At 55.1% G+C, this 22,839-nt stretch overlaps 11 protein-coding genes across 11 annotated transcripts; 6 read left to right on the top strand and 5 right to left on the bottom strand.

The window, feature by feature from the left end:
* Positions 1-149: 149 nt before the first annotated feature.
* Positions 150-2,077, bottom strand: JCM15063_006109 (ferritin-like domain-containing protein; the record flags this gene model as incomplete). The annotated part of the gene is made up of 10 exons (XM_076680577.1): positions 150-346; positions 426-666; positions 746-813; positions 873-975; positions 1,050-1,123; positions 1,209-1,278; positions 1,337-1,364; positions 1,433-1,545; positions 1,608-1,863; positions 1,932-2,077. 10 exons carry the CDS (start codon positions 2,075-2,077, stop codon positions 150-152), a joined length of 1,296 nt encoding a protein of 431 aa, XP_076532317.1.
* A 68-nt stretch (positions 2,078-2,145) lies between these two features.
* On the top strand, positions 2,146-3,627 carry YFH7 (Yfh7p; the record flags this gene model as incomplete). The annotated part of the gene is made up of 5 exons (XM_076680576.1): positions 2,146-2,162; positions 2,744-2,785; positions 2,856-3,021; positions 3,091-3,448; positions 3,515-3,627. The coding sequence occupies 5 exons, from the start codon at positions 2,146-2,148 to the stop codon at positions 3,625-3,627; spliced, it is 696 nt and encodes a 231-aa protein (XP_076532316.1).
* A 474-nt stretch (positions 3,628-4,101) lies between these two features.
* On the top strand, positions 4,102-5,003 carry JCM15063_006107 (ankyrin repeat domain-containing protein; the record flags this gene model as incomplete). The annotated part of the gene is made up of 5 exons (XM_076680575.1): positions 4,102-4,114; positions 4,227-4,337; positions 4,478-4,490; positions 4,555-4,731; positions 4,814-5,003. 5 exons carry the CDS (start codon positions 4,102-4,104, stop codon positions 5,001-5,003), a joined length of 504 nt encoding a protein of 167 aa, XP_076532315.1.
* Positions 5,004-5,113: 110 nt separating this feature from the next.
* JCM15063_006106 (uncharacterized protein) lies at positions 5,114-7,184 on the bottom strand (the record flags this gene model as incomplete). The annotated part of the gene is made up of 8 exons (XM_076680574.1): positions 5,114-5,179; positions 5,264-5,714; positions 5,772-6,042; positions 6,111-6,357; positions 6,426-6,562; positions 6,626-6,695; positions 6,765-6,873; positions 6,940-7,184. 8 exons carry the CDS (start codon positions 7,182-7,184, stop codon positions 5,114-5,116), a joined length of 1,596 nt encoding a protein of 531 aa, XP_076532314.1.
* A 451-nt stretch (positions 7,185-7,635) lies between these two features.
* JCM15063_006105 (uncharacterized protein) lies at positions 7,636-8,137 on the bottom strand (the record flags this gene model as incomplete). The annotated part of the gene is made up of 4 exons (XM_076680573.1): positions 7,636-7,773; positions 7,838-7,861; positions 7,930-8,070; positions 8,135-8,137. 4 exons carry the CDS (start codon positions 8,135-8,137, stop codon positions 7,636-7,638), a joined length of 306 nt encoding a protein of 101 aa, XP_076532313.1.
* A 1,045-nt stretch (positions 8,138-9,182) lies between these two features.
* JCM15063_006104 (uncharacterized protein) lies at positions 9,183-9,837 on the top strand (the record flags this gene model as incomplete). The annotated part of the gene is made up of 4 exons (XM_076680572.1): positions 9,183-9,227; positions 9,304-9,394; positions 9,466-9,710; positions 9,778-9,837. The coding sequence occupies 4 exons, from the start codon at positions 9,183-9,185 to the stop codon at positions 9,835-9,837; spliced, it is 441 nt and encodes a 146-aa protein (XP_076532312.1).
* A 371-nt stretch (positions 9,838-10,208) lies between these two features.
* On the top strand, positions 10,209-13,381 carry GCN20 (putative AAA family ATPase GCN20; the record flags this gene model as incomplete). The annotated part of the gene is made up of 14 exons (XM_076680571.1): positions 10,209-10,574; positions 10,655-10,885; positions 10,961-11,019; positions 11,086-11,527; positions 11,587-11,644; positions 11,709-11,781; positions 11,848-12,089; positions 12,166-12,427; positions 12,500-12,573; positions 12,650-12,774; positions 12,836-12,958; positions 13,028-13,108; positions 13,183-13,193; positions 13,267-13,381. The coding sequence occupies 14 exons, from the start codon at positions 10,209-10,211 to the stop codon at positions 13,379-13,381; spliced, it is 2,262 nt and encodes a 753-aa protein (XP_076532311.1).
* A 221-nt stretch (positions 13,382-13,602) lies between these two features.
* Positions 13,603-15,669, top strand: JCM15063_006102 (uncharacterized protein; the record flags this gene model as incomplete). Its single annotated transcript, XM_076680570.1, has 11 exons — positions 13,603-13,808; positions 13,879-13,887; positions 13,952-14,018; positions 14,082-14,143; positions 14,202-14,313; positions 14,392-14,534; positions 14,601-14,817; positions 14,874-15,213; positions 15,272-15,395; positions 15,462-15,505; positions 15,590-15,669. 11 exons carry the CDS (start codon positions 13,603-13,605, stop codon positions 15,667-15,669), a joined length of 1,404 nt encoding a protein of 467 aa, XP_076532310.1.
* Positions 15,670-15,729: 60 nt separating this feature from the next.
* JCM15063_006101 (inositol monophosphatase family protein) lies at positions 15,730-17,133 on the bottom strand (the record flags this gene model as incomplete). Its single annotated transcript, XM_076680569.1, has 5 exons — positions 15,730-15,978; positions 16,051-16,593; positions 16,662-16,694; positions 16,763-16,820; positions 16,898-17,133. The coding sequence occupies 5 exons, from the start codon at positions 17,131-17,133 to the stop codon at positions 15,730-15,732; spliced, it is 1,119 nt and encodes a 372-aa protein (XP_076532309.1).
* A 2,077-nt stretch (positions 17,134-19,210) lies between these two features.
* Positions 19,211-20,667, bottom strand: JCM15063_006100 (shikimate dehydrogenase family protein; the record flags this gene model as incomplete). The annotated part of the gene is made up of 7 exons (XM_076680568.1): positions 19,211-19,346; positions 19,423-19,509; positions 19,578-19,610; positions 19,704-19,785; positions 19,867-20,147; positions 20,220-20,351; positions 20,414-20,667. 7 exons carry the CDS (start codon positions 20,665-20,667, stop codon positions 19,211-19,213), a joined length of 1,005 nt encoding a protein of 334 aa, XP_076532308.1.
* A 410-nt stretch (positions 20,668-21,077) lies between these two features.
* On the top strand, positions 21,078-22,396 carry JCM15063_006099 (uncharacterized protein; the record flags this gene model as incomplete). Its single annotated transcript, XM_076680567.1, has 4 exons — positions 21,078-21,218; positions 21,341-22,033; positions 22,101-22,158; positions 22,233-22,396. The coding sequence occupies 4 exons, from the start codon at positions 21,078-21,080 to the stop codon at positions 22,394-22,396; spliced, it is 1,056 nt and encodes a 351-aa protein (XP_076532307.1).
* Positions 22,397-22,839: the final 443 nt, after the last annotated feature.

Here is a 22,839-nt window from a genome sequence, read left to right as displayed (position 1 = left end):
ACTTAGCACTTCGGAAATACACTTGGGGGTTTGGGCAATCAAATATCCGACTATGTACATTGCACACACGGGGATTTCGACAAGCAGGTCTGACAGGAAGAGTAACAGAGAGTGCGATAGTGCCAGGTCGGAACGGGAGCAAGCTCTATTTACGACGCAAAGAACCAGGTAGGTCCAGCGACAGTGTGGTTGTTGATCATCGAGATGTTGTAGGGAGTGAGCGACACGTTGTTATCGACAAGCGACATGAATACCGTGTTGACCAATTGAGGCTCGTTCGCGAGAACGTAGGCCTCGGGGATGATGGCCGATGCCGAGTTATTGCTGACGTTCATCAACGGTGCGTCTACAAAAGGACAAGGAGAGAACGAGGTCAGTGCACGAACTGTCGTACTTTCGATGTACCGGGTGCGGATCAAACATACAGGTGACGTTCAACTGGTTGATGATGGCGAGGTGGGTAGGCTTGCCCGCAACGGTCGAGGTCTTGTACAAGTTGTCGTAGCCGACGACCTTGCCAGGCTCTTCCCAGGTGAACTCGACAACACGGCCAGCGCCCGAGGTTAGCGAATAGTTCGAGTTGATTCCGGGCGTGCCACCAAAGACGTAGGGTTGGTTGGTGATATTGAGCGCGGGGAAGTTTTGCCATTCGACGCGAGGGTTTGTCTGTCGGTATGGTTGGAATCAGCACTGACTACCGTACGACCCGGAGAGCTCGTGCAGGACGAAAGATCTTCTGACTCACCTCGGGGCAAGATTTAATGAAGGGACTCAGCATGGTCCAGGCGTAGGACTGAGGCAAGCCAGTTTCGACTGCGCTCATACATTCGTGTCAGGCCAGTAGCGATGCGTGCGGATGAAACCGTACTTACACCATTCAGGCTGCGCAGCGAGACCCTGCAATTGACGGAAGGCCATCTGCTGACGAGCCTCGGTTGTGATTGACTGAAGTAGGATCTGTGCAGCTGGGCGGCTCTGTGAGAGAGTATGGGGAGTCAGAGGGCGGACACGCGGCGTCTGATCTGGCAAGTGCCAGGAAAGTCGCGTACGTCTAGTTGACCGAGGAATCCATATACTCCCGCTTCTCCGAATCGAGTGAGCAGCTGACAGAAGGTGATGAACTCTGAGACCAGCAAGAAACAGGACAAAGAAAAAAAGGAACATCAGCTTGGTCCCTCCAGCACTTTTGTCTGTCAAATTGTGCTCACCCTTGACGTCGTTGTACGGATATTGGTAAGTGCACATCTTGGCCGAACGGTCTTGGCCGAGAATGTTGCCCTGTCAGAACCTAAGTCAGTTGCAGCTCAGATGTAAGAAGGGATTTTGATCGGCTCACAAGTGCGAGGGCGTGACCGACTTCTTGGCTGAAGATGACGAGAAAGATGTGAAGTCAGCAGGATAGTCTTGTAGAGGGAGAAAGAGTACAACAGACTCTGCCATATGCTCGATCAGAAAGCGGTCATCCGCGGTCAATCCAGCGGCTTCAAAGTCAGCAGTGGAGAACTTGGCTAGACCATTGTGGAAAAGGTCAAGCTCGATGAGTTCCTATAGAAGGTTGGAAGAGAGTGAGTTTGAACACTCTCAGGGGGAAGAGCTTGAGCACTGACCTGGTTAAGCGCCAGGTTCAAAGACTGGAAATCAAAGTTCGACTTGACGTTGTAAGTCGGCTCGCGGATCATGAGACCTCCGGCAGGCTGGAACGGCCAAGCCATCGTCGTGTTGGTGCCATTCTTGGTGGCAGGAGTGTAGATGTTGTGAGCTCCCGGAAAGGGTTCGTTCGTCGAATTGAACGTCTGATTGTAGTATTGCGGCTCCGAGGTGAACACCGGCGTGTTGAGCGAGGTGCCGTTGAAGGTGTCGGCGCTGTAGCGAGATGACATCGACGTAAGCTCCTGAGGCGGTTGAAGTAGAACTCGGCGTTCGCGGCTTACACGGTGGTATAGGTTTCATTGCTAGCGCTTCCAGAAACCTCGGTCGTGTTCTTGGGTAGCCCAGATCCGCCACCTTGACGACGTCGGAGTGGGGACGCCGAAGCGGCAGCGAGAAGGGAGGCGACGACTGCGGCTGAGAGATGCATGGTGCTGCAGGAGAGACGGCTCGAGAAAATGTGCGATTTGAATGCTTCAGACAGCGACAGGCGAGCGGATGGGGAAGAGAAAGGTGTTCGCAGCCGGGATCGAGGCGAAGTCGATTAACACCAAAAGAACTACTTCGCATCATCGGGCGCGCACTGACTAATGCCTACCGGTAATCGCTTCGCATCTCGTCGCGTCTCGCTCGATCGACGCGAACGCACCTAAAAGACGCAAATCGAGCTCGGACTAAGAAAGATCGGCATCGATCCCGATGACGATTGGACCTCGTCACCAACTCACGACCCGCCTTTCTTGCGTGGGCTCCAAGCCGGCTCCGCGAATTCGCCTCGGCATGACTGCATTTCGAGTCGCGAAACCTTCCCGCGAGATGCGACAATTAAGCCCAAGTGACGAATTCGAAGGAGAGCGAAAACGAGCGAGTGAATTGAAATGCTCAGAGCGCTTTTTACATTGAGCCAGTGCTACCGCACCGGTCCGGCTTCTCCTTTTCGAAGTGCAATTTCGAAAACGATTACACATCCGCCTCGACAATGCAAGATCAGATCAGACAGGCCGGCGATCTCATCCTGAATCGATTCTCGAAGCGAGCTACCGACTATGCCTCATTGATCGCTCGCATGGTGGACTGACCGAGCTCGACGGGACAGCAGACTCGATGGTCCTGTGAGGATACTCGTCGGCATCGCAGGGTGACTCGCGAACGTTCAAGCATGTTGTCTCATCAATCATCGGGCTCACCTCGTTCCGATTCGACCGCAGCGCCCCTGGGAGTGGCAAGTCGACATTGGCGTACCCATTGGTAGAATATATCAATGCTTCAACCGCTCAAACTGTATCGTCGCAACATATGGCACAAGAGCCTACGGCCATCGCAGTCGGGCTCGATGGATGGCACCATTCGCGAGCCGAACTAGACGCGTTCCCAGTCAGTTGATACAGACCTGTCCGCGCTATCCCTAGCTACTGACATGCGACTTGCTACGACCCCCGGAAGGACCCGGTCGAGGCTCGTCGGCGGCGAGGTGCAGCATTCACTTTCAACGCTCTCGATTACGTCGCGTTTGTTCGGGCCCTTCGATCGATTCCCGCTGTCCCGCAAGTCACGTTCCCTATATTCTCGCACGCAGTCAAAGACCCGACACCGTCCCCGTCTCCGATTCTGCCAAATCACAAAATCGTCATCATCGAAGGACTCTACACACTGCTCGACATTGAGCCCTGGTCCGAAGCGACAGACGAACTCGATTTGCGCATCTGGGTCGAATGTGACCGCAAGGTAGCGCGAGAGAGGCTGATTGCACGACATTTGGAATCCGGCATTGAACCTGATCGCCAAGCAGCGGAGATTCGAGGTCAGTAGACTCTCGCCCGAACCAACGGCTCCTTCCCAAACATTTGACAGGAGTTTATGTCCGCAGTTGATGGGTCCGACATGGTTAATGGCGAGTTCGTGCGAGAACATCTTGTCGAGCCAACGCTCCGAGTAGATAGCGCAGACGACCCAGCCTTTGCGGCGAGTCACAAGCAATAGAGTATAGGTATTTTTTGAGCAGTATCGCTCGAGGTCGGCAGCACTTTGACGCGTTGCCGAGACTCCGAGCATCCCGGTGAAGAGGACGAAGCGTTCGGTCCTAGTGCTTGCTCGCGACTCTGAGATTGCTGCTACACGTGTTCGTACGATGAAGATAGCGAGCTCTGTGATCTTGCTACAAGTCCGAAAATATCTCGAGATTCAGCACAGCCCGAGCGCTGGAGCGCGCGGCTTGTCGCATTCGCTCGAATCTCGCTGCCGTTTGCTGAACCGCAACGTTGCGCAGTCTCTGTGCTTTCCTGAAATGTGATTTGTGACTGAAGCTATACGCTCGTTGCGCTTGACGAGCTTGATAGGCATGTTCAGTGATCTTCCATACTTAACATCGATATCATCATCACTATCCGCTAAAGTTGCCTCGTAACCGAATCGTCCCCTTACTCCCGCCTCGGCAGTCTCACTTCGCACTGCAGGATGTCGACAGCGAGTAAGTAGACGTCTAGCCTGCCGTAGCCTTGTGACCGAGCGGCACTGATGAAGCCGACACGTCCCCTCCTGATGTCACGTTTCCTCTCTTCATTGGGCTGCAAACCGCACAGACGAGCGACTTGTGGCAGCTGCGAAGCAAGACCTGGTCGATTTGCTGCAAGAGACGCTTGACGGAGAAGAAGCGTGTGATGTCAACTATCAGGACGGTCTGGGGAACACAGGTACGCTCGCTCGGTCTACCTAGAACCTCTGTAGCTCGCCATGTGAGGCAGCTACAGCAGGCCATCGCGCTGCATGACGATGCTACCGCTCTTTCCCTTACACGTTGAGCTAATCTCTACTCTGCACGCTTATCCTACAGCCCTACACTACGCGTATGTTCGATTGCCCAAATTTCACTGCAGTCTACCTGGATACTGACTTGAATGTGAACTGCAGTGCATCTTCTCCATCTCCGGATGCACTCCAGCTCCTCCTCGAATACGACGGTACCGACGTCGACCTCCAGAACCGACTTGATCGATCGACTCCACTGCATCTCGCAGTCAAGCTCGAGAACGAGGACGCACGGTTAGGAGTGATCGAAATGTTGCTCGACGCAGGTGCAAACCCGAGGTGTGCCCTCGTCCATAGCTAGTTTCTCCCTGGATCTTAAAGCTCGTGAGACTGATTCATCAGGACCCTGGTAATCTCGCAGTATCAAAGACCGACATGGCCTCAAACTCGCAGATTATCTCCATCCCGACAGTTCCGAGACGGACAAGTCGATCGCGCAATTGATTCGCGCTGCCATCGCCGAACAGACTATGGGAGGCATTTCGAACAATGCGGATCTCGCAGATGATGACGACGCGGATGATGTAGGAAGCGGAAGCGAGTCAGATTAGTGTCTTTTCCCCAGAGAATTGTTGTAAGAATCTTATTGCGCGTCTGAAGAACCGCCCTAGACAGTCCACCAAATGACAAACGAACAGTGTCTCTATGCATTGCGACTCTATCAGGGTCTAGCACCGCCGATGATGCGGCCGCGCACAAATACTTTGCCAATATTGCGATCGTCTCCCTAGCAGTGCGCCAAAAAAAAGAGTGAGCAGAGGGCCCATGACGTACAGGGTATCACAACACGGTTGAGGGAGATCCGCCTTACTGCAAACAGAAATTTCTCGAATACGCGTTCGATCGGTTCGTCGGGTTCGACCAACAAGTTCGGGTTGTATCCTCCTGGAACGCTATCGATGATGGGGAAATCGTCTTCGACGCTTGTGTCGAGGGCAAGAAGCTCGAGATTCTGGGTGGTAGGTTCCGATGAGACTGTCTCTGCTGGGTCCCGTTGACCAGTCTGAACGAGCAAGGCATCAAATTCCTTGCCGACCTCGAACGAGCCGATTCGGTCCGAGAGTCCACACAATTGTGCGCCGCCGAGAGTTGCGAGGTAGAACAGAGTCTCGAGAGTGAGGTGGGACTGGGAGAAAAAGTTCGAGGGCCGAGTCTGACCATCGGGAGAGCAAATAGTTGTGGTTGTGTCGTTCTTTGGTCTCGAGGACTGAGCAGCTCGATCGACAAAGATGATCGTTTTGGAGCAAGTCGAGGCAGAGCGACTGTTGCATTGCGAGGTCAGATCGATTCGGGTTTCTGCGGAAGAGAGATTTGCTCACATTGCTGATAAGATTCCGATCGAGGTACCACCACTGACGTCCGTGCCCAAACCAACTTTGACGCCCCGGTCGAGCATGTCTGCCACACGTGCGGTCCCGCTCCGCAGGTTGAAATTCGAATTCGGGCAGTGCGAGACGCCCGAGTTTCGTTCTTTGATAAGCTCGAGTTCGGACTCTTCGAGATGCACGCAGTGAGCCAAGATCGTGTTGTGCCGCAATAACCGGAACTGGTCATACACGGCGGTGTAAGACGGTGCCGAAGGGAACAAAGCTGCAAAGCCAGGACTCGGATTAGGCTCTGATCCCTTCGCCTGCATCAAAGACAAAGAGAAGACGCACACTTTGTAAACTCAATTTCCGAAGGGTTCTCTGCGAGGTGAGTCTGCAGCGGCAGGTCTGGATCTCGGTCCATCATTTGACCCAACCCCTCAAGCAGCGGGTCGGAGCATGATATTGCGAATCGAGGCGTCAAAATGGGTTGCACAAGCGACGAGAGGTTTCGGTTCTTCGCGTCGGCAAGAGGCTTGCAGCAATGGTCTCGCACGAATGCGACGTATTCTTCCGTATCTGCAAGACTCTTCTCTGCCTGAGATCATTCCCAAACCCATGTCTCAGCTCGTGCATGCTGTCTTTTGCAGCGGCTGGCGAACGTACCGAATCTTCTTGGTAATTTGGCGCACTGTTACGATCCATGTTGCATTTGCCAACAAAAGCACGTTGACCTTTTCGATGGCAAATTGCGGCCAAGATTTTGGTCGTCATATGTAGCGTGCCGTACCAACAACACGTTGCTGCGTAAAAGCGAACAATCAGTACTTGCAGGTGGGATGAAACGAAGGAAGGGCGAGCTTTACTCGTCCCGCTGTTAATCACTCGCTGTACGACACCTTCATATGTCCGCCGAGCGTAGACCGGATCACTGAACTGTTCGAGGAGGAACCCTGCTGAGTCGCGCGAGCTCGAGTCCGAGAGCTTTGGAAGTTGACTACTCACTTTGGCTTCCGCGGGAAAGGTGACTTGTTTGAGCCAGTCCAGCAGCTCGTACTGTTGACCGTAGGCAGTATTGATGTGCTGAGGTGCGTGAGTGTGCGTATCGATGAAGCTGCGAGGTCGAGTCCAGGTCAGCGATTCCCAGTTGCTGTAGGGGCGAAGGCTCCGAGCAGCCCACCCAGGTACCAAGAACTCGCCCCGTCGGAGCAAAAGCAGGCTGGTCGACCCGTCTTGGAGAGACCATCCATGTTGTGCGATCTTCTCCTCGAGCTCTTCTCGCTCGACGTTCCGCTCCACGAACGCGATCAAGCCGTCCATGTCCACTCCGATGAGTGTATTGTTGAGGTACTCGATCTCGGTCAACGATCGAGAGTGAATCGCAGAGCCGTACACGACTCTTCGGGTGAGTGGGGGTAGCATCATGTCTGCGAGACAACAGCAGGACAACCCGTCAGCATGATCCGACGATCTACGAAAGGCTAAAGCAGACGAGCTACCTGTGTCCCTGACGTTAGAGAGTTGAGCAGCGATGAAGGGGAGGGAAACGAACAAGCGGTGCCGATATCAGCAGTGGCCGCGGACATCTCGGCGCGCGCGCGTAATCCCGCCGACTGCCGTTCGTCAAAACCCGTTTCTCCCTTTCCTCACCGATTTTCCGTACATGTAGTGATGCTAACATACGGATAAGAAGACGACTTCTCACAGAGAACTGTATGGCTCATGCATAGCGACAAGCCGCGTCGCCAGTTTTAAGCTGAAAGGTACTGCAAGCTTGTATTCGGTACTCATATACATACATACAAGTTGACAACTATATACTGCTATAGTACGGAGATGGGGTTAGGGTGCAAGCGGGACAAAGACTGCTCATCGTTTACTCGGCGTCGCCGGACGATTTTCCACCCTTCTTGCCCTCCTCGCTGGCACGCTCGCGGTCACCGCCAAAGCCGTGCTCGGAGCTCATGCGCTTGTCGGGTTGGCCGTCTTTGCGAAGACCGTCGTGCTCAGAAGGCTGCCGTAGCGAGGGAGACTGTCAGCTACCAAGCTCAGATATGGCGTCGACTCGAATGACTCACCTTGTAGACCTCTTCGGGCTGGGTCTGCAGGTGGAGATGAGAAGTCAGCACAGGCGACCCTATGTAGCCATGATGGTCAGACAGTGACGTACAGCTCCGCCCTTCTGTCCCTGCTTCGAAGCCTCCTCGCGGTCGCCACCGAAGCCGTGCTCGCTCGAGACACGCTTGTCAGGCTCGCCTCCCTCGGTCTTTCCGTCGTGCTCGGTGGGCTTGTAGGTCTCGCCGGTGGAGGACTTTCGTTCAGAGCGTGTCAGTCAACCGAATGTGGGGCGCAGAAGCGAAGAGAGAGGAAAGTACCATGATTATGAAGTTGGTTGTTTGGGGTGGGTTGAGGGTGGAGTGGAGTGCGATGTGTGTGTAGTAGTGAAGAGACTAAGAGAGAGGAATGATTCGGTTTGGCTTTTGATCAGACGCAGAACTACGTCAAACCAGATCGAAATCGCTTGCGCGACCGATGGCGAAGTGCGCGCGTAGCTTTTGACATCTCGAAAAATAAGCGATTCTCAGCTGGCGCGCTTTGCGTCATACTGTCTTCTCCGCTCTGGTTGTCGACTGACTGCTTTGGGACCACTGCTCCGTGGGGCGTGGGGCTATCGTCGATCGCAGTCTGACAAGTCGCTCTGGGCGGTGCGGACTTTGTCGCGTGCCAATCCGCTGACAGAATCAATGTCCAGCATACACGAGCTATGGCAACATGAAAAGGGGATAGAGGCTCAAGTGTCCCACCAATTAGGACCCCTTGCATCTGGGTTACAGGCGGTCCAAGCGCAGCTCTGCCTAATTCGTGCGCTTTACCTCGTCCTCGGGATCTTCTCAGGCGCGAGCAAGCTTCAAGTGAAACCGAGAGTCCAAGTCAGTGTTCGCAGAGGACTACGATCGAGTGAGGGACGAGATGAAAGGCGGTGCGGCGCAACTCGTTCAGTGGAGACGCGCGTTGATGGCCCCTTGTTCGATCAAGCCCCTTGAACCCCTGATAGATAAAACGTTCACAGAGCCCAGCTCAGTCTGCATCAACTTTCACTGGTCCGCGCAATCCTACGTTGCGGAAGACTTCCGCATGTTGCACCAGCACGACGACTCCAGATTCGATCGAAGCAAGGATGCTTTGCTAGCCGATGAACCCAAAGCCTATACAAGACCAATGCCCGTGCTGTCTTGCGTGAGGTTTGAGATGGTGGGGCCATGTCGCTGCTGAGCTCAATGTGCCATCATCGGTGCTGCCTGGAAACGACGAGGTAAACAGTGCGTCATCGCCAGCCGGGGGCTGGACGGCCGACGCGCCGCAACACCCGTCCCATCCCTCCTTGAAACCCCTCCCACGAACTTCACAAAGTAGCAAAAGACCATGACGAATCTGCTTGACAAAGTGCAGCACGTCCTACACCCAACTGTGAGTTGCACAACCCCCTCGTTGCGACTCGCCTGTCTGGTCTCATCAGAAGCTCCCTCGTCTCATCCTTCTGCAGGGCAACAAGGCGCCAGATGCGATCGACGACCAGAAACACCAAGAAACGAACGCCCACGAGGCGGAGGAGCAGCGGGCGGACGCTCTAGCCAGTGCGCAGCAATTATCTCCTCTATTGCGTTGTTTGACCGATGTTGACAATTTCCACCTCGCCCTACCATAGAGGAGCGCCAGCTCGACGAAGCTGTGCACCCTTCACAACATGGAACTCCTGAACAGCTAGCAGCGCAAGGTCACGACCTCTCATCGTTTCCTCACCGAGACTCGCTGGGCGACGCTGCGCACCACCACCACGAGCAACAGACTCACCCTGATATGCAAGGTGTGACGCACATCCCCGAGAGCGAACTGCCCGAACGAAAATACAGGCTCGAACACACCGCTCTCCGGCCTAGCGATCCCAACGATGTGCGTCTAACATGTTTCATTGCGTCCTACATTTCAGGATCGTTGACACGTCCATCGTCTGGTACAGCCCAACTCGATGGACGGTCGGGCCAACTACAACGTGGCAGGAGATGACCGCACGCTCTAATGATATTCGGACCGATGCCAAACTCTGGCTCAAGCAGTAGTCATCTCGAAACTTCTTTAGCCTTACTCACCGAAAGACACTGTGTACATATACAAACCTTTCCACTGTACTGTTTGCTCGCAGAGTCCGGAGAAACAAGGTACAATCGCTTGCAGAAGCGGCTTTTGCTTAGGCGGTTATCCGACCGCGTCGGCAGAACGCGAGAAGCTTGCCAGCCACGGTGTACAGCACGTAGCTTGGCGCTTGTTAGTCGAGAAAGAGGGTAGTCATTGAGCGGAAATAATTCCAAAGGCGCGCGCGCGACCGCTTCAACTGCGCAAGGTGAACTATCGCTCAGCTAGACCGCTCGGGAGCTGACACGCGAGCACATCATGTCGTCCCCTACTGCGCTGATCCAATCGGCGCTCGGCAACTCGCTCGACTACCCCGTATTGTCGTACATCAACTCGCTCTTCACCTCTGCCGATGCCGACCCGTCCGATGATCCCGTCTCGACCTTTATTCGCCCTTTGCTCGAATCCGAGAGCTCCAACCCGGTCGAAGCAGCCGAGATCGACCGCATCTGTCAAGAGTTCACGAGGATCTGGGAGAAACTGACGGGAGCCGAATTGGCCGCCAATGCCCAAGGCGACGCGAACAAGGGACCCGCCAAGCTTGACCAGGCCCTAGACATGAGGCGCCAGGAGCTCAAGAGCAAGCGCGGCGCTGTGACCCAAGTGGTCGATATTGCCTCGGTGGTCCGTTGCCCCTCGCTTGAGAACCAGGGTCTCGTACGAGTATCGCTGATACCTTTGAGCATTAACCATTCGTGTGATAGGTCAAGGCCCGCGAGTCGCAGGTCAACATGAAGGCGCTCGAGAAAGCCGAAGCGAAACTCAAGAAGAAGCTCGAGAAGCGCGATGCTCGCAACTTGTACGAAGGCTCGAAACTCATGGAAGCCCAGAACAACAAGAAGAGTTACGAGGAGCTGTTCCTCGAGGTCAACCCTCTGCAAACTGCCGGACAGAACAAGGGAAAGAGCAAGGACATTCACCTCGAAAACATCGATGTGCGCGACATTTTCAGCAACCGTGTCTATTCCGCTTGTCCACAGTGACGCTGACTCACTTGCTATACCCTGCAGGTCAACTTTGGCTCGCTGCGAATTCTCTCAAACGCGACTCTCTCCCTTCCCTATGGCCGGCAAGTCCCTCTTGGTCTGACTGCGTTGGTCTCCCTCATGTGCTGATCCCCTTTCAATACCTGCAGTCGCGCTGGTCTCATCGGACGAAACGGTATCGGAAAGTCCACCCTCCTTCGAGCTATGGCTCTTCGAGAGGTCAACATTCCGCAGCACATCTCGATTCTCTACGTTCAGCAAGAAGTCATCGGCGACGACACGCCTGCTCTCGAATCCGTCCTGCAAGCTGACGTGCACCGAACGCGTCTCATGAGCGAAGAGAAGGAGCTCAACCAGAAGCTCGGAGATCTTGAGAAGGAAGCCGAAGAGCTCGTCAGCGCGAGCGGCGAAGGCGACGAAGAGGCACGAGACAAGAAACATGCCGAGTTGAGGAAGGTCGAGAGGAAGAAGGACGATGCCATGGCGAGACTGGGAGAGGTGCAGGCCCTGTTGGTCGAGATTGACGCCGATTCGGGTCCTTCGCGAGCGGCAGAGCTATTGGCTGGTCTCGGTTTCTCGACGGCGGATCAAGTCAGTCGAGTTCGCTTCTCCAAGGAATGTCTTCTTGCTGACTTGCCTCGTCTGCGTAGAACATGCCGACGCGTGCTTTCTCCGGAGGATGGAGGATGCGATTGTCGCTCGCACGAGGTGAGTGGAGCGCCCTCGGCAGCTTGGGAATCGTCGTGCTGACCTTCAACTGCAATCCATCTAGCTCTGTTCTGCAAGCCCGATCTCCTCTTGCTCGATGAGCCTTCTAACAACTTGGATCTCAACGCCTTGGCATGGTGCGACGCTCTCTCAAGGCGCTTCTCCATCGAGACACTCTGCTAACGCTAACATCGGAAACGCAGGCTCGAAGACTACCTCCAGACCTGGCCTTCGACCCTTCTTGTCGTGTCTCACGATCGTTCGTTCCTCAACGCGGTCGCTACCGACATTCTGCACCAGCACGGCGAGCGCCTCGATTACTACAAGGGTAACTTTGCTCAATTCTACGCGACCAAGAGCGAGAGGCAGAAGCAGCAAAAGAGGGAATACGAGAGTCAGCTGCAGTACAGGCAGCACTTGCAGGCTTTCATCGATCGCTGGAGGTGTAAGTACCGTCTTTTTCCCTTCCGCGGCGGAAACGAGTAAAGCATCGCTGAACGCTTCCTCTATGCTGTTCGTAGACAATGCGAACCGGGCTGCGCAGGCGCAAATGAAGATCAAAATTCTCGAAAAGTTGCCCGAACTGTCGCCTCCAGAAGAAGACGATGTCGTGACGTTCAAGTTCCCCGAGACGGACAAGATCTCGCCGCCACTGTTGCAGCTGTCCGAAGTCGCTTTCGGATACAACAAGGACAAGCAATTGCTGAAGGGCGTCAACCTAGACGTCGGCTTGGATTCTCGCATCGGTTTGATCGGAGCGAACGGTGCTGGTAAATCGACACTGTACGTCAATTTTCATCACTTCGGAGCTATGACTTCTGTGGTGGTTGACACGGGGGCGTTGCTTCGAAACAGGATGAAACTGCTAATCGGCGAATTGCAACCGACATCGGGTCAGCAAAGTCGTAACGGACGACTCCGTATCGCTTGTAAGCGTCTCTGTACGGATGTGCTATCATATGTCGACCGACACTGACCACACCCACGTCTTTGTGGCGAAATCAGACTTTGCTCAACATCACATCGATTCGCTCGACCTGACGGTCAACTCGGTCGCATACCTGCAAAAGCTGTTCCCGGGATTGACGGAACAGCAGTACCGATCTCACCTCGCTGCGTTCGGTATCACGGTCAGTGATGGCGCTTTCGCACTCGGTTTCCGAGACGCTGACCCTTTGGGTTCTGGTATAGGGTATGACTTCGCTGCAACTGATCGGCACGCTCTCGGGAGGTCAAAAGTCTCGTGTCTCGTTCGCGGTGTTGTCGATGCAACGTCCTCACATCCTCTTGCTCGACGAGCCGACCAATCACTTGGTGAGTGGCGCTTTCGCGTACAGCTCAGATGGATTCGGTTGAGCTAATCGCCCCACGAGCTATTGTCAGGATCTCGAGGGTCTCGACGCATTGATGGAGGCCATCAACCGATGGAACGGTGGTGTCATCTGTGTGTCTCACGACAGTACTGTACGTCCTGTCGCTTCGTCTTTGATGTTTCGATTACTGATATCACCGATTCGCTTGTCTGGACGTGCACACAGTTCATTCACACGTAAGTTTCTCGTCCGACCGATGCTGAAACGACTGAAGGCTGACGTTGTTCTCATTTTTTCATGCACAAACAGGGTCTGCAAGGAATTGTGGGTCTGCGGCGATGGAACGGCGACCAAGTTCTACGGCGATGTCGACGCGTACAAGAGTTTGATTGTCGGAAACGCCAAAAAGATGACTCCAACCTAAATCTGCAATCATGTCGTAGCCTGTCATATTCTTCCTGGAATCCATTCCAAGCTAGCATTACTGCAGAAACGTCCAAGCCGGCAGACGGTCATTGCCATTGGGATGCATGGGTTTCGGCCGACCCAGTGGAGATTCCGCAGCTAACCAATATCTTGCACGCGGTGCACCTTCTGCATGCATCTCTCTGTTGTCAACTGATGGCCACTCGAACTGCAACAGCGATGGACGATCTCGTGGAGCTACGGCACATCACGGCTCAGCAGCACGCCGTAGCGCCAGATCTCACCCCCACTTCGAGTCAACGGGAAGACGAGCCCGCTCAGCTGGAGAGGCTTGGAGCCGCACAGCAGCTTGCGGACGATGGTTTACCTCCGCAAGATCGAGGTCGGAAAGCGTGGACGTTCATTGCAGCAGCTTTCGTCCTTGAGTGAGCGGCCACCGGCGAGTATTTTTCAGCTCCGTCTTCGCATCTTGGCTGAACGGCTCAATCCAAACAGAACGTTCATGTACGCTCCTGATTTCATTCGAAGCCGTGTGTCGGACATGACCTGATAGTGCTCTCGGCGCCAGATGGGCATTTGGCTATTCCTATTCGGCGGTCCTCGTCTGGTTCCAAGCGCACGAGCCGTGGAGTCAAGTAAGTTCTCGTCGTGGCGATGACTACAGAGCGAGCTCGTTGACAAGTCTCGACGCAACGTAGTACTCGCTTTCGGCACTGTCGGCCATCATCACCGTCCAGTTCGCCATGCAGTACTTTTTGCCGTAAGTCGACATTCGTGGAGGTTTTCGCTCAGCTAGTTGACAAGGGAGTTCCAACTAGGATCTTTGTCGTGAATGCATTCCGTCGATATCCCGAGTACGTCAAACCTGCGCTTCTAAGCTCCGCCATCCTGTTCAGCATGTCAATGCTCGCGTCGAGCTGGGCGACCAAGGTAAGCCTGAAGTTCTCTCACATTCAAGTGTGTCCTCCAGTGCCACTGTTCTGACAACGGAAGACGTTGAAAATAAAGATTGAGCATCTCATCCTCCTGCAAGGAGTCATATGCGGTGCTTCGGGCGCCGTGCTCTACTCGCCCATCGTCATGCACCTCAATTCGTGGTTTGTCGAGCGTAGAGGCCTCGCTTCAGGCATAGTATTTGCAGGCACGGGCATGTGAGTTCCAATTCTGCATTTCCCTTACCACACACTACCTACTGACCTATGAGAACATGTTTCCAGCGGGGGCGCATGTTTCCCATTCCTTCTGAGCTATCTGCTCGACAATTTCGGATTCTCGGGCATGTGCAGAGCATGGGCGGCAATTGCTGGGGTCGCATCAGTCGGGAGCGTACTCGTGCTGCAGCCTCGACAGCCGCCGATCAGGCCAAAAGGGAAGCGGGAAAAGTGGTTCCTGCTCGATCTTCGCATCATTCGCAGCCCAGCTTTCTGGATCATGGTGAGCTCGCAGTCTGCAATATCTCTTCAGCTCGTATTGATCGTTCTTGCAAACAGGCGACATCCATCTTTCTCTCGTCCCTGGCCTACTTCCCAGTCTCTATTTTCCTCGCCACCTTCACAGCCTCGGTCCTCCGATCAGATTCGCTCCTGTTGCCCTCAGTCGTCGTTTCAGTCTTCAACGCGTCTGCCTTTGTCGGTTCGACTGTGATCGGTGCTGCCGGAGATCGTTCGGTCGACTTGACGATCATCGCACTCGGAATCGCTGGAGCTCTGTATGCACTCTGCGGATGGGGCCTCAGTGACTCGCTTGTCGGGGTCACGATCTTCGCGGTCCTGTACGGCTTTGGATCCCGGATCACGTCTTATTTTGGCCCCGGAGCGAAACTGATTGCAGGCAAGCTCAAACCGCCTTTCATTTCGTCTGTCTGATTGCTGACCTGGGGAATTTGTAGGATCCAACCCGCACGCATCGACGACGATCTTGTGCTTCTTCTCGATCGTACGAGGTTCTGCTTCGCTCGCGGGCCCATTCATTTCATCCGCTTTGTACCAAGAGCACCTCAAGGATTCCGGCAGGTAATACTCTGCCTCCTGCTCCCTCTGCTTGTGCTGAGAAGGCAGAACTAACTACTTTCTGCTTAGTGGGAGATGGGGGAGGTATGGATTCGAGCGCATCATCATTTTCGGTGCGTCAATGGCTTCTTTCGCCTGTCTAGCGCATCGAGCAGCTCATTGCGCGTCACTGACCTCGATCGTAATGTTATCTCCAGTTGGTATCATGTCTTTCTGCTCGGCACTGGGCGGTGTGGCCCTACGGCTCGCGCGGAAAAACGTCAAGGTGGTGCTCTGACCCTCGAAAGGCGATCTCGGCTGCAATTCAAGTTCAAGTTTAAATATATTGTGTACGGTTCTATTGCGGTCTCACGTAGTCGAGTTTGTCGGCACGTTTCCAAACTTCCCTCACGAGTCGTTCTTGCGCGTCTCGAGCTTTCTCGCCAGACTCTGAATCGCTTGCCGGTCGGATCGCGAGGTACAACCGAGATCCGAGGTCGGCGGACGGGATCGGAGCCGAAGTGTCTTCGACGATTGCTGCGGAGGCTTGTGAGGGCACGACGATGCCTCCAGCTTCTTTGACAATGATCATTCCGGCGCACACGTCCTGCAATCAAAACATCGGCAGGTCAAAAGGGGAGATCCGTACGCGTGGAACGAAGGGAACACGAGCTCGTACCCATTCCCAGCACCCGCATTCCCAGAAAATGTCGACCGCGCCTGTCGCGACGTAGACCATGTCGAGTGCGGCACTGCCGAGACTTCTCACCCCGTGCACCATGCCTCCTTTGCCTTGACGCCCTCCTACCTCGGCCGCAAAGTTCCAAAACGTGTTGACTTTTTTGGTCAAGTTTGACGTGGGCGAGTCGGATCGAGCTTTGCCCCATTCGGCGAGAAACAGACATCCTTTCGGGGCATCGTCGGGAATCGGTTGTGGGGGCAGGTACGGCAGCTGAACGGCATGTGCAAAAGGTTGTGACCGTCTGTACTCGACAGATGCAGGCGTAGTCGGAGGCGCGAGGACCGTCGCGTCGAATGGGAACGAGATCGGGGTCGACCAGGCGCCTTGGCCTTGAGCGGCAGAGTAGAGGGTTCCGGACGCGTTCGTCAGGTGAAGGCCTCCAAGCAGAGGAGCAAACACTGCTCCTACGACTGGGACCTTGTTGACGCAGAAACCAACGCTAACGCAACATGTCGGGAAGAGGTGAACGAAATTGACCGTCTGCGAGTATGAAGCAATAAGCATTAATTGCGCGACAATTTGTCGCGAGAGGGACAGAAAGTACGCACTCCATCGAGTGGATCGATGATCCAGGTTGGGTCCTGCGCGACGATGAGAGGTGATCGGTCAGCACTTGCGCATATTGTTTTGACAATTTGATCTGACTGACGTCGTCAAGCAAGAACCGCTTCTCCTGCCCTGCCGAGTAGCTCTCTTCGCCGATAATCCTGGCGTTCGAGAAAGGATCAGCGGATCCAGAGTTTCGCAAGATGTCGAGAAGAGACGGAAACGAGTCTCTGCTCACTTGTGTCCAGGATAGTGTTGCCGGATGGCGTCGCTGATGAGTTGCTCGGCGTGCATGTCGGCATGAGTGACGAGATCGGCGGCGTTCTCCTTGATCGAGATGGACTCGTCAAAGGTTCTGCCGCCTTGAGTCCGTTGAAGTGCTTGATCGCGGAGGTACGAGCCAGCTTGGATCGCGATCTGAGCTGCAAAGCGGTGGAGTTCAGTCAAGTCGATGTCGGGGTCGGGATGTGCCATCGTGGCAGCGGGATGCGAGCTCAAGCGGGGAGACGAGTGGGGGTAGCCTTTGTCGAACGGGGATCGCGAGACAGGCACTTGCACACCTGCTTTACTGCACAGTTCTTCTGAGCAACCTCGTGCAGTTTAGGTGTCTCTTGAGGAGGAGGAGGAGTGGAAGAGCCGCACGCCGTGTCTGTGTCGCCGCGGCCTCGCTTTCCGATCTGCCCTTCACTCTGCATCCTGCTTCGAGCGACAGCTGGCTCAATCAGAGCGTACGCTCACTGTCTCCTCAGGCTCTAAACTCTTCGCACCCCTCGCTGCAACTGCGATGTTCCCATATCGATTCGTTCCAAGCTGCACCGATTCCTAGATCTTCCACTATCTCTGGGCCTGCTCGTATAGATCTAGCACTGACCTCGAGTGCTCGCAATGGCTGTACTAGTGCTCATACTCGCTTCGAGCCCGCTCACGCTCACATTGCCTTGTCGACTCGACTCATCGATGACTTGGATCCCATCAAGGGTCTTGTCACAGAGTTCTACAGGCACAGACATTGCTTAAAGAAAGAGAAAGATTCAGGCGACGAGCTCGAATTGGGGTCAAGTCAAGTATCATTGTGGCTGCCATCCAGAATGGAGGGGTCAGGATCTGCGTCATGCACTGTGCGGTAGCAGATACTCACGGCGGATTCAACGAGATTGTAGATCGCTCGATGCCTCGTCAAACGGGACGAGTCTGCGTTGGACGTGGCTGAATGTTTGGAGTCCTCTCCGCATGAGCGTTCACGGCAGTGAGGCGACGCCTGGACCTCAATATTTCTACCCTCGATTCTTCCCCCGGTTCTTCCCCCGATTCTTCCCCCGATTCTTCCCCCGATTCTTCCCCCGATTCAATGTGGGCGGAAGGATACCTCTTCGTTGTCGGGTTGCGAACCTGAGATCCGGAGGAAAATTGTGTTTCATGTCGCCAGCGAGAGGGCGCGGTAGGCAAAGGAGGCACCCCCGGGCCCTGAGGCAGATAGCTTGAGCGCTCAGGTCCCTTTCTTGGCCCGGTATTCGACAGAGATATGATGGCGAGATGTTTCCTAGCAAGCCAGGGCCAGCCAGCGGTAGGATCATCCCCCGCAATGTTAATAATCGCGTTAGGGCCGCCCAAGGACATCAACTCTGCGTTCCAGTTTTCGATATTGCGCGTACATCTCTCGATTTCCTTCTTGTACGTATCGAGTTGGCGCCCCTCTGGCCCGCGACTCCAAGCGGTAAATCGTTGGATTGCCTGCTGGGCGCTCTCGATGTTTTGCTCCAGCTCTGAGATCCTCGAGGAGATATTCCTCTCACTGCCGTTGGCGAGGGAGTGCGCAGAACCTTGGCAACCGATGCCCAAGTGCGAGTGCGTTGGAGTCGTGGCGTTGATCGGCGGAGCGTAGTGGCGGGATCGCGCGTGAAATTCGGAGGATACGAACGGCGGGGTCGGCTCCGCGTGAAGACCAGAGAAACTGTTGTGCAGGAACATATTGTTCTGGTCGCCGGAGTAAGTAGCTTGTTGTGGATCCTGATAGGCAGACCGTTGTGGGTGCGGATTGGCAGGGTATTGTAGGTTCGGGTAGGCAGGGTGTCGTAGGTTTGGTTGGACAAGGTGTGGTGGGTGCGGATAGGCAAGGTAGCCTGAGCTCTGGTATGCTCCTGCATGATAGTCAGGCTGAGGCTGGTTCCACCCCGGCCCGTGCAGCGCGAAATTTTCTGAGGCGTGCGCTTGTTGTAAATGCTGGTCCGGAGGTCCCTCCTCCGGGTTCATGGCGTCGTAAGGCAAGCCCCACCCCTGGGGAAAAGACATGTAGTCAGGATCCCAGTGCGTGGTAGAAGGAAAAGGGAAGTGCGTGCACGGGCTACCCAGTGCGGCTGAGCAAGTGCCCATTCTACCGCGGAAGTGGTCGGGCTGCGCTAATCGAGCTGATGTCATCCTCTTCGCGCACAGCTGCCCGCAGCTAGCTGTATCCGACAGGCTTTTTGACGGAATCAGACTTGCGAGGACAAGCGTAGAGCTTCGGAAGCGTGATGGGATTACATGCTGCCCTTGGTCGTCCGAGGGTTCCTAACTACTGCAAGGGAGGCTCGTTCCCAGTTCTCTTGTCGTCCTGGACCTGAGCACTGACAGCCTGAAGAATCTCCTCGACTGGCAAGTCCTCGAGTTTGCAGTTCAACCACAACAGCTGTTGCTCAATCCCTTGCCAGCTGTCGTTTCGAACAATCTCAGTCAGTCTTCTACCGCGGTGGAGTCCTCGTGGTAGGAACCGAGGGCGGGACTCACATCATGGCTTGTTCACCGGTAACGACTTTCCATCCTGCGTCTTTGGCGAGCTGTGCCAATTCGGTCCAGATGTCCGGGTGGTAGCACCTGAAAGACACAAGATAGGTCGTATAGTCAGCTTTCGTGTTTGCGGGTCAGGAGGCGCAGACGCTCACATCTCGAGGATCACTCCCTTTTCAGGTTTGTCGCTGTTTGGCACGAGAGTACGCGCAAAGTCAGCGGATCCATGTCGCGAGCGCAATGACTGCGAAAGAGTAATGGGTAGAGCTCGTTCGACTTACAACAAAACTTGTGACACTGCGCGCGCTTGCTTCTCTTCCTGGGATCTCGGCGGGAAAGCGGGCACAGCACTGACGATGTACGCTATGGGTTGGCAAGGAGAGCGAGAGTCAGCTCGATATGGACAAGAGTGACAGTCGAGAAACGGAATGAGAGGAGACCAACCCGGGCTGTCGAGCTTCTCTGCCTCTTCGACCGTCTCGACGTGGATCAACTCGGGGTTGAACGTGGCCGAAGCCGAGTCCTTGAACGCCTTGATGAACTGCAGAGACTCTTCCTTGTCGCGGTTGACCACGTAGATGGGCGAGCAGTTGAGCCACTTGTTCAAGGCGTACACTGCAGCTCGGCATGCACCTCCAGCACCGAGAACAGCTCCCGGACGGATCTTGCCCGACTTGACGTGCGAATCGTCCTCCCTCAAGAGCGATTCTCTCACACCGACTGAGCTGTGAATGGGAGATTTCACTTTAGTACAACTAATCGCGAGTAGACGAGTGGGAGACGAGAAAGCGGCTTACTCAGTGTTGTGCCCGACGAGGATGCGCTCGCCTTTGTCGTTCTTGCGCAGGATGACCGTGTTGCAAGCGCCAATCTCTTTGCCTTCCTGGGTCAATTCGTCGAGCTTTGAGCAGATGGCAATCTTGTGTGGCCTGGAGGACAAAAGCAGCGCGTGAGCAAGCCTGAAGTGGCACTCCGAGAGAGAGGTACGAACATGGTCACAGCGCTGCCTCCGCACTCTTCGCTGCGCAGGAACTGGAGGAACGCGTCATAGTCGAGCGATTCCATCTTCTCGTACGTCCTCGGCACGCCCGCGAGGCGAGTGATCGTGTTGTGTAGGAACGGCGCATAGGTGTGGTGAAGTGGGGACCCAAACAGGCGAGTTTGAGCCGGAGTCGATTTGAGCTCTTCAGAGATGGGCACTGTCGTCTCGCAGGGAACAGTCAGCTCCTGGATCGAGGCAGACATACGAGCAGTAGAGACCCGCGGTTCCAAGCCGGCCGCAAGTCATTCGAGCCGACAATTTTCGAACTTCGGTCCGCGAACGAGGCATGCGAGAGACTCACTGATGTCTGGATGCGATTGCTTGCGAAGAATGTGAACGCTCTAGGGCGAGAGAATGCACAGAAGTTGGATGATGGACTTTGGGCCAAGTGATGGGGTATTTCGTGATCGATAAGCGAGTCTCAAGTCGAGCGGAGTTTGCGACGAGCGGGGCAGCGCACAATGCGGAGTATGGAGCAAGAGGAGGAGCGCGACGAGACCGAGAGGAACGCAAGACGGGGCGGGAGAAAGTTCAGCGCGGGTTTGATCTCTCATCGCCTGTCCCCCACTCGACCCGATTTGAGCGCACCGCCTGCTAGACCGCGGTTGCACTCATGCTCCGCCTGTTCTCCTTCCTCTTGCTCGGCGTGGCCATCTCGATCAACTACTACTTTGCTGCAACCCGCACACGCGTGACCATGGCTGCATCGAGCGACCGCACCGACTTTTACCTGTTCGGGAACCCGATCCAGTTTGTACGTCGCATCTCGTCGTCCTCGATCATGGTCCCATGGTCCTTCTTGTTTGGTCGCGAGTCATCCCACGTGTAAAACTGACTTGGTTGGTCTCGCCTTGATACCTTGTCATATTCTTCCAGTCGCTCTCGCCCGCGTTTCACAACACTCTGTTCAAAGCGCTCGACATGAAGAATCACTCGTTCGCGTTGCACGAGTCGGCAGCGTTCTCTGCCGATCCAGCGGTCCTCGCGCTGCTCAACTCGCCCAGGTTCGGAGGCGCCGCCGTAACCATGCCGCACAAACTCGACGTGTTGAGCCTCATGCACCAGGTTGGCCCCGAAGTGGACGAGATTGGTTCGATGAACACGATCGTCGTCCTGCGCGACGGCAATCGACTCGAAGGGCGCAACACGGACGTGCTCGGGATCCGCAACGCACTGCTCGCGACCTTGCCTCCGCCAGAACGCGAGTCGGAACACCCATGGGGACCCGGCACAAGCGCGTTGATCATTGGAGGAGGAGGCACGACCCGTGCAGCAATCTACGCTCTGTCCCACATGAACCTGTCCCCAATCTACCTCGTCAATCGGGACCGGGACGAGACCCAAGCGATGATCGACTCGTTCCCGCAGTACACCCTCGTCGCCCTCGAGGACGTGAGTCAGTGGACCGAACGAGAAGCGCAACACTGTCAAGTTGTAGTTGGGGCCATCCCGAGCTTTGAACCGGTTACCGCCGGAGAGAAGAACGTGTATCGGATCGCAGAACATGTGTTTGAACTTGGGGCCAAAGCGCCAGGGCCAACGCGGAGGATTCTCGAGATGGCTTACAAGGCGAGTCGTATTTGTGTCATCAAGACTTGCAGGAACGAGCGCTGACTCTCTTCAAAACATTCAACAGCCGCACATGACTCGGATTCGCCAACTCGCAGAAAGTTATGGTTGGATGACGATTGGAGGTGAGCACTTTCGCTGAAGCTGTGTAACGCTTGGACAGAGAGCTGACTGACTCGGCGATTTCACGCTCCAACAGGAATCGAAGCGCTTGTCAACCAAGCGCTCGCGCAGCAAAAGTTCTGGTTGACTGATCCTCGCGCGGCGACATATGTTCCCGAACTGGCCGAGGCAGGAATGAATGATCGAGTGTTTGCACTGGCCGCGCAGGAGGTCAGGAAGAAGGCTGGAGTTCCCGAATGATGCTGCTCGACGTTTTTCGCTCCGGCATGAGTTGTTGTCGAGTCCTACATTCATACTGCAGTCCAAAACAGAGTTGTTGTTGTTGTATATCAGAACAGACGATAACTGCAGCTATTTGAGAGTCTCGCGCTCCATGTAACTTCTACTTATAATTACCTGTCTTTGCGTCGACTCGCCAAAGCACTCTCGCTCCCGTCTCTAACGCGATGCGATGAAAGCAACTTCACGCCTGTATCAGGGCGTGAAACCTGTTCGTGCGAGGACACACCTGTTTGATCAACCTCAACCTCCACCGCCTCGATACCGGTCCTCACCTCGGGGACCCGTCGAACCCAACGCGCACTGGACCGATGTCGATCCAAGCCGTGAGCGCAAATTCTGCTCCATTGCAATCTCCTAGCTCAAGACTGAATCCATGCCTCTCGGGCGAAACCAGTTCGAGT

The sequence above is a fragment of the Sporobolomyces koalae genome (genome assembly GCF_050403365.1).
Source record: "Sporobolomyces koalae JCM15063 DNA, S_koalae_JCM15063T_v1_ctg40, whole genome shotgun sequence".
Taxonomy (NCBI): Eukaryota; Fungi; Basidiomycota; class Microbotryomycetes; order Sporidiobolales; family Sporidiobolaceae; genus Sporobolomyces; species Sporobolomyces koalae.
This window is presented reverse-complemented; position numbering and strand designations above follow the sequence as displayed.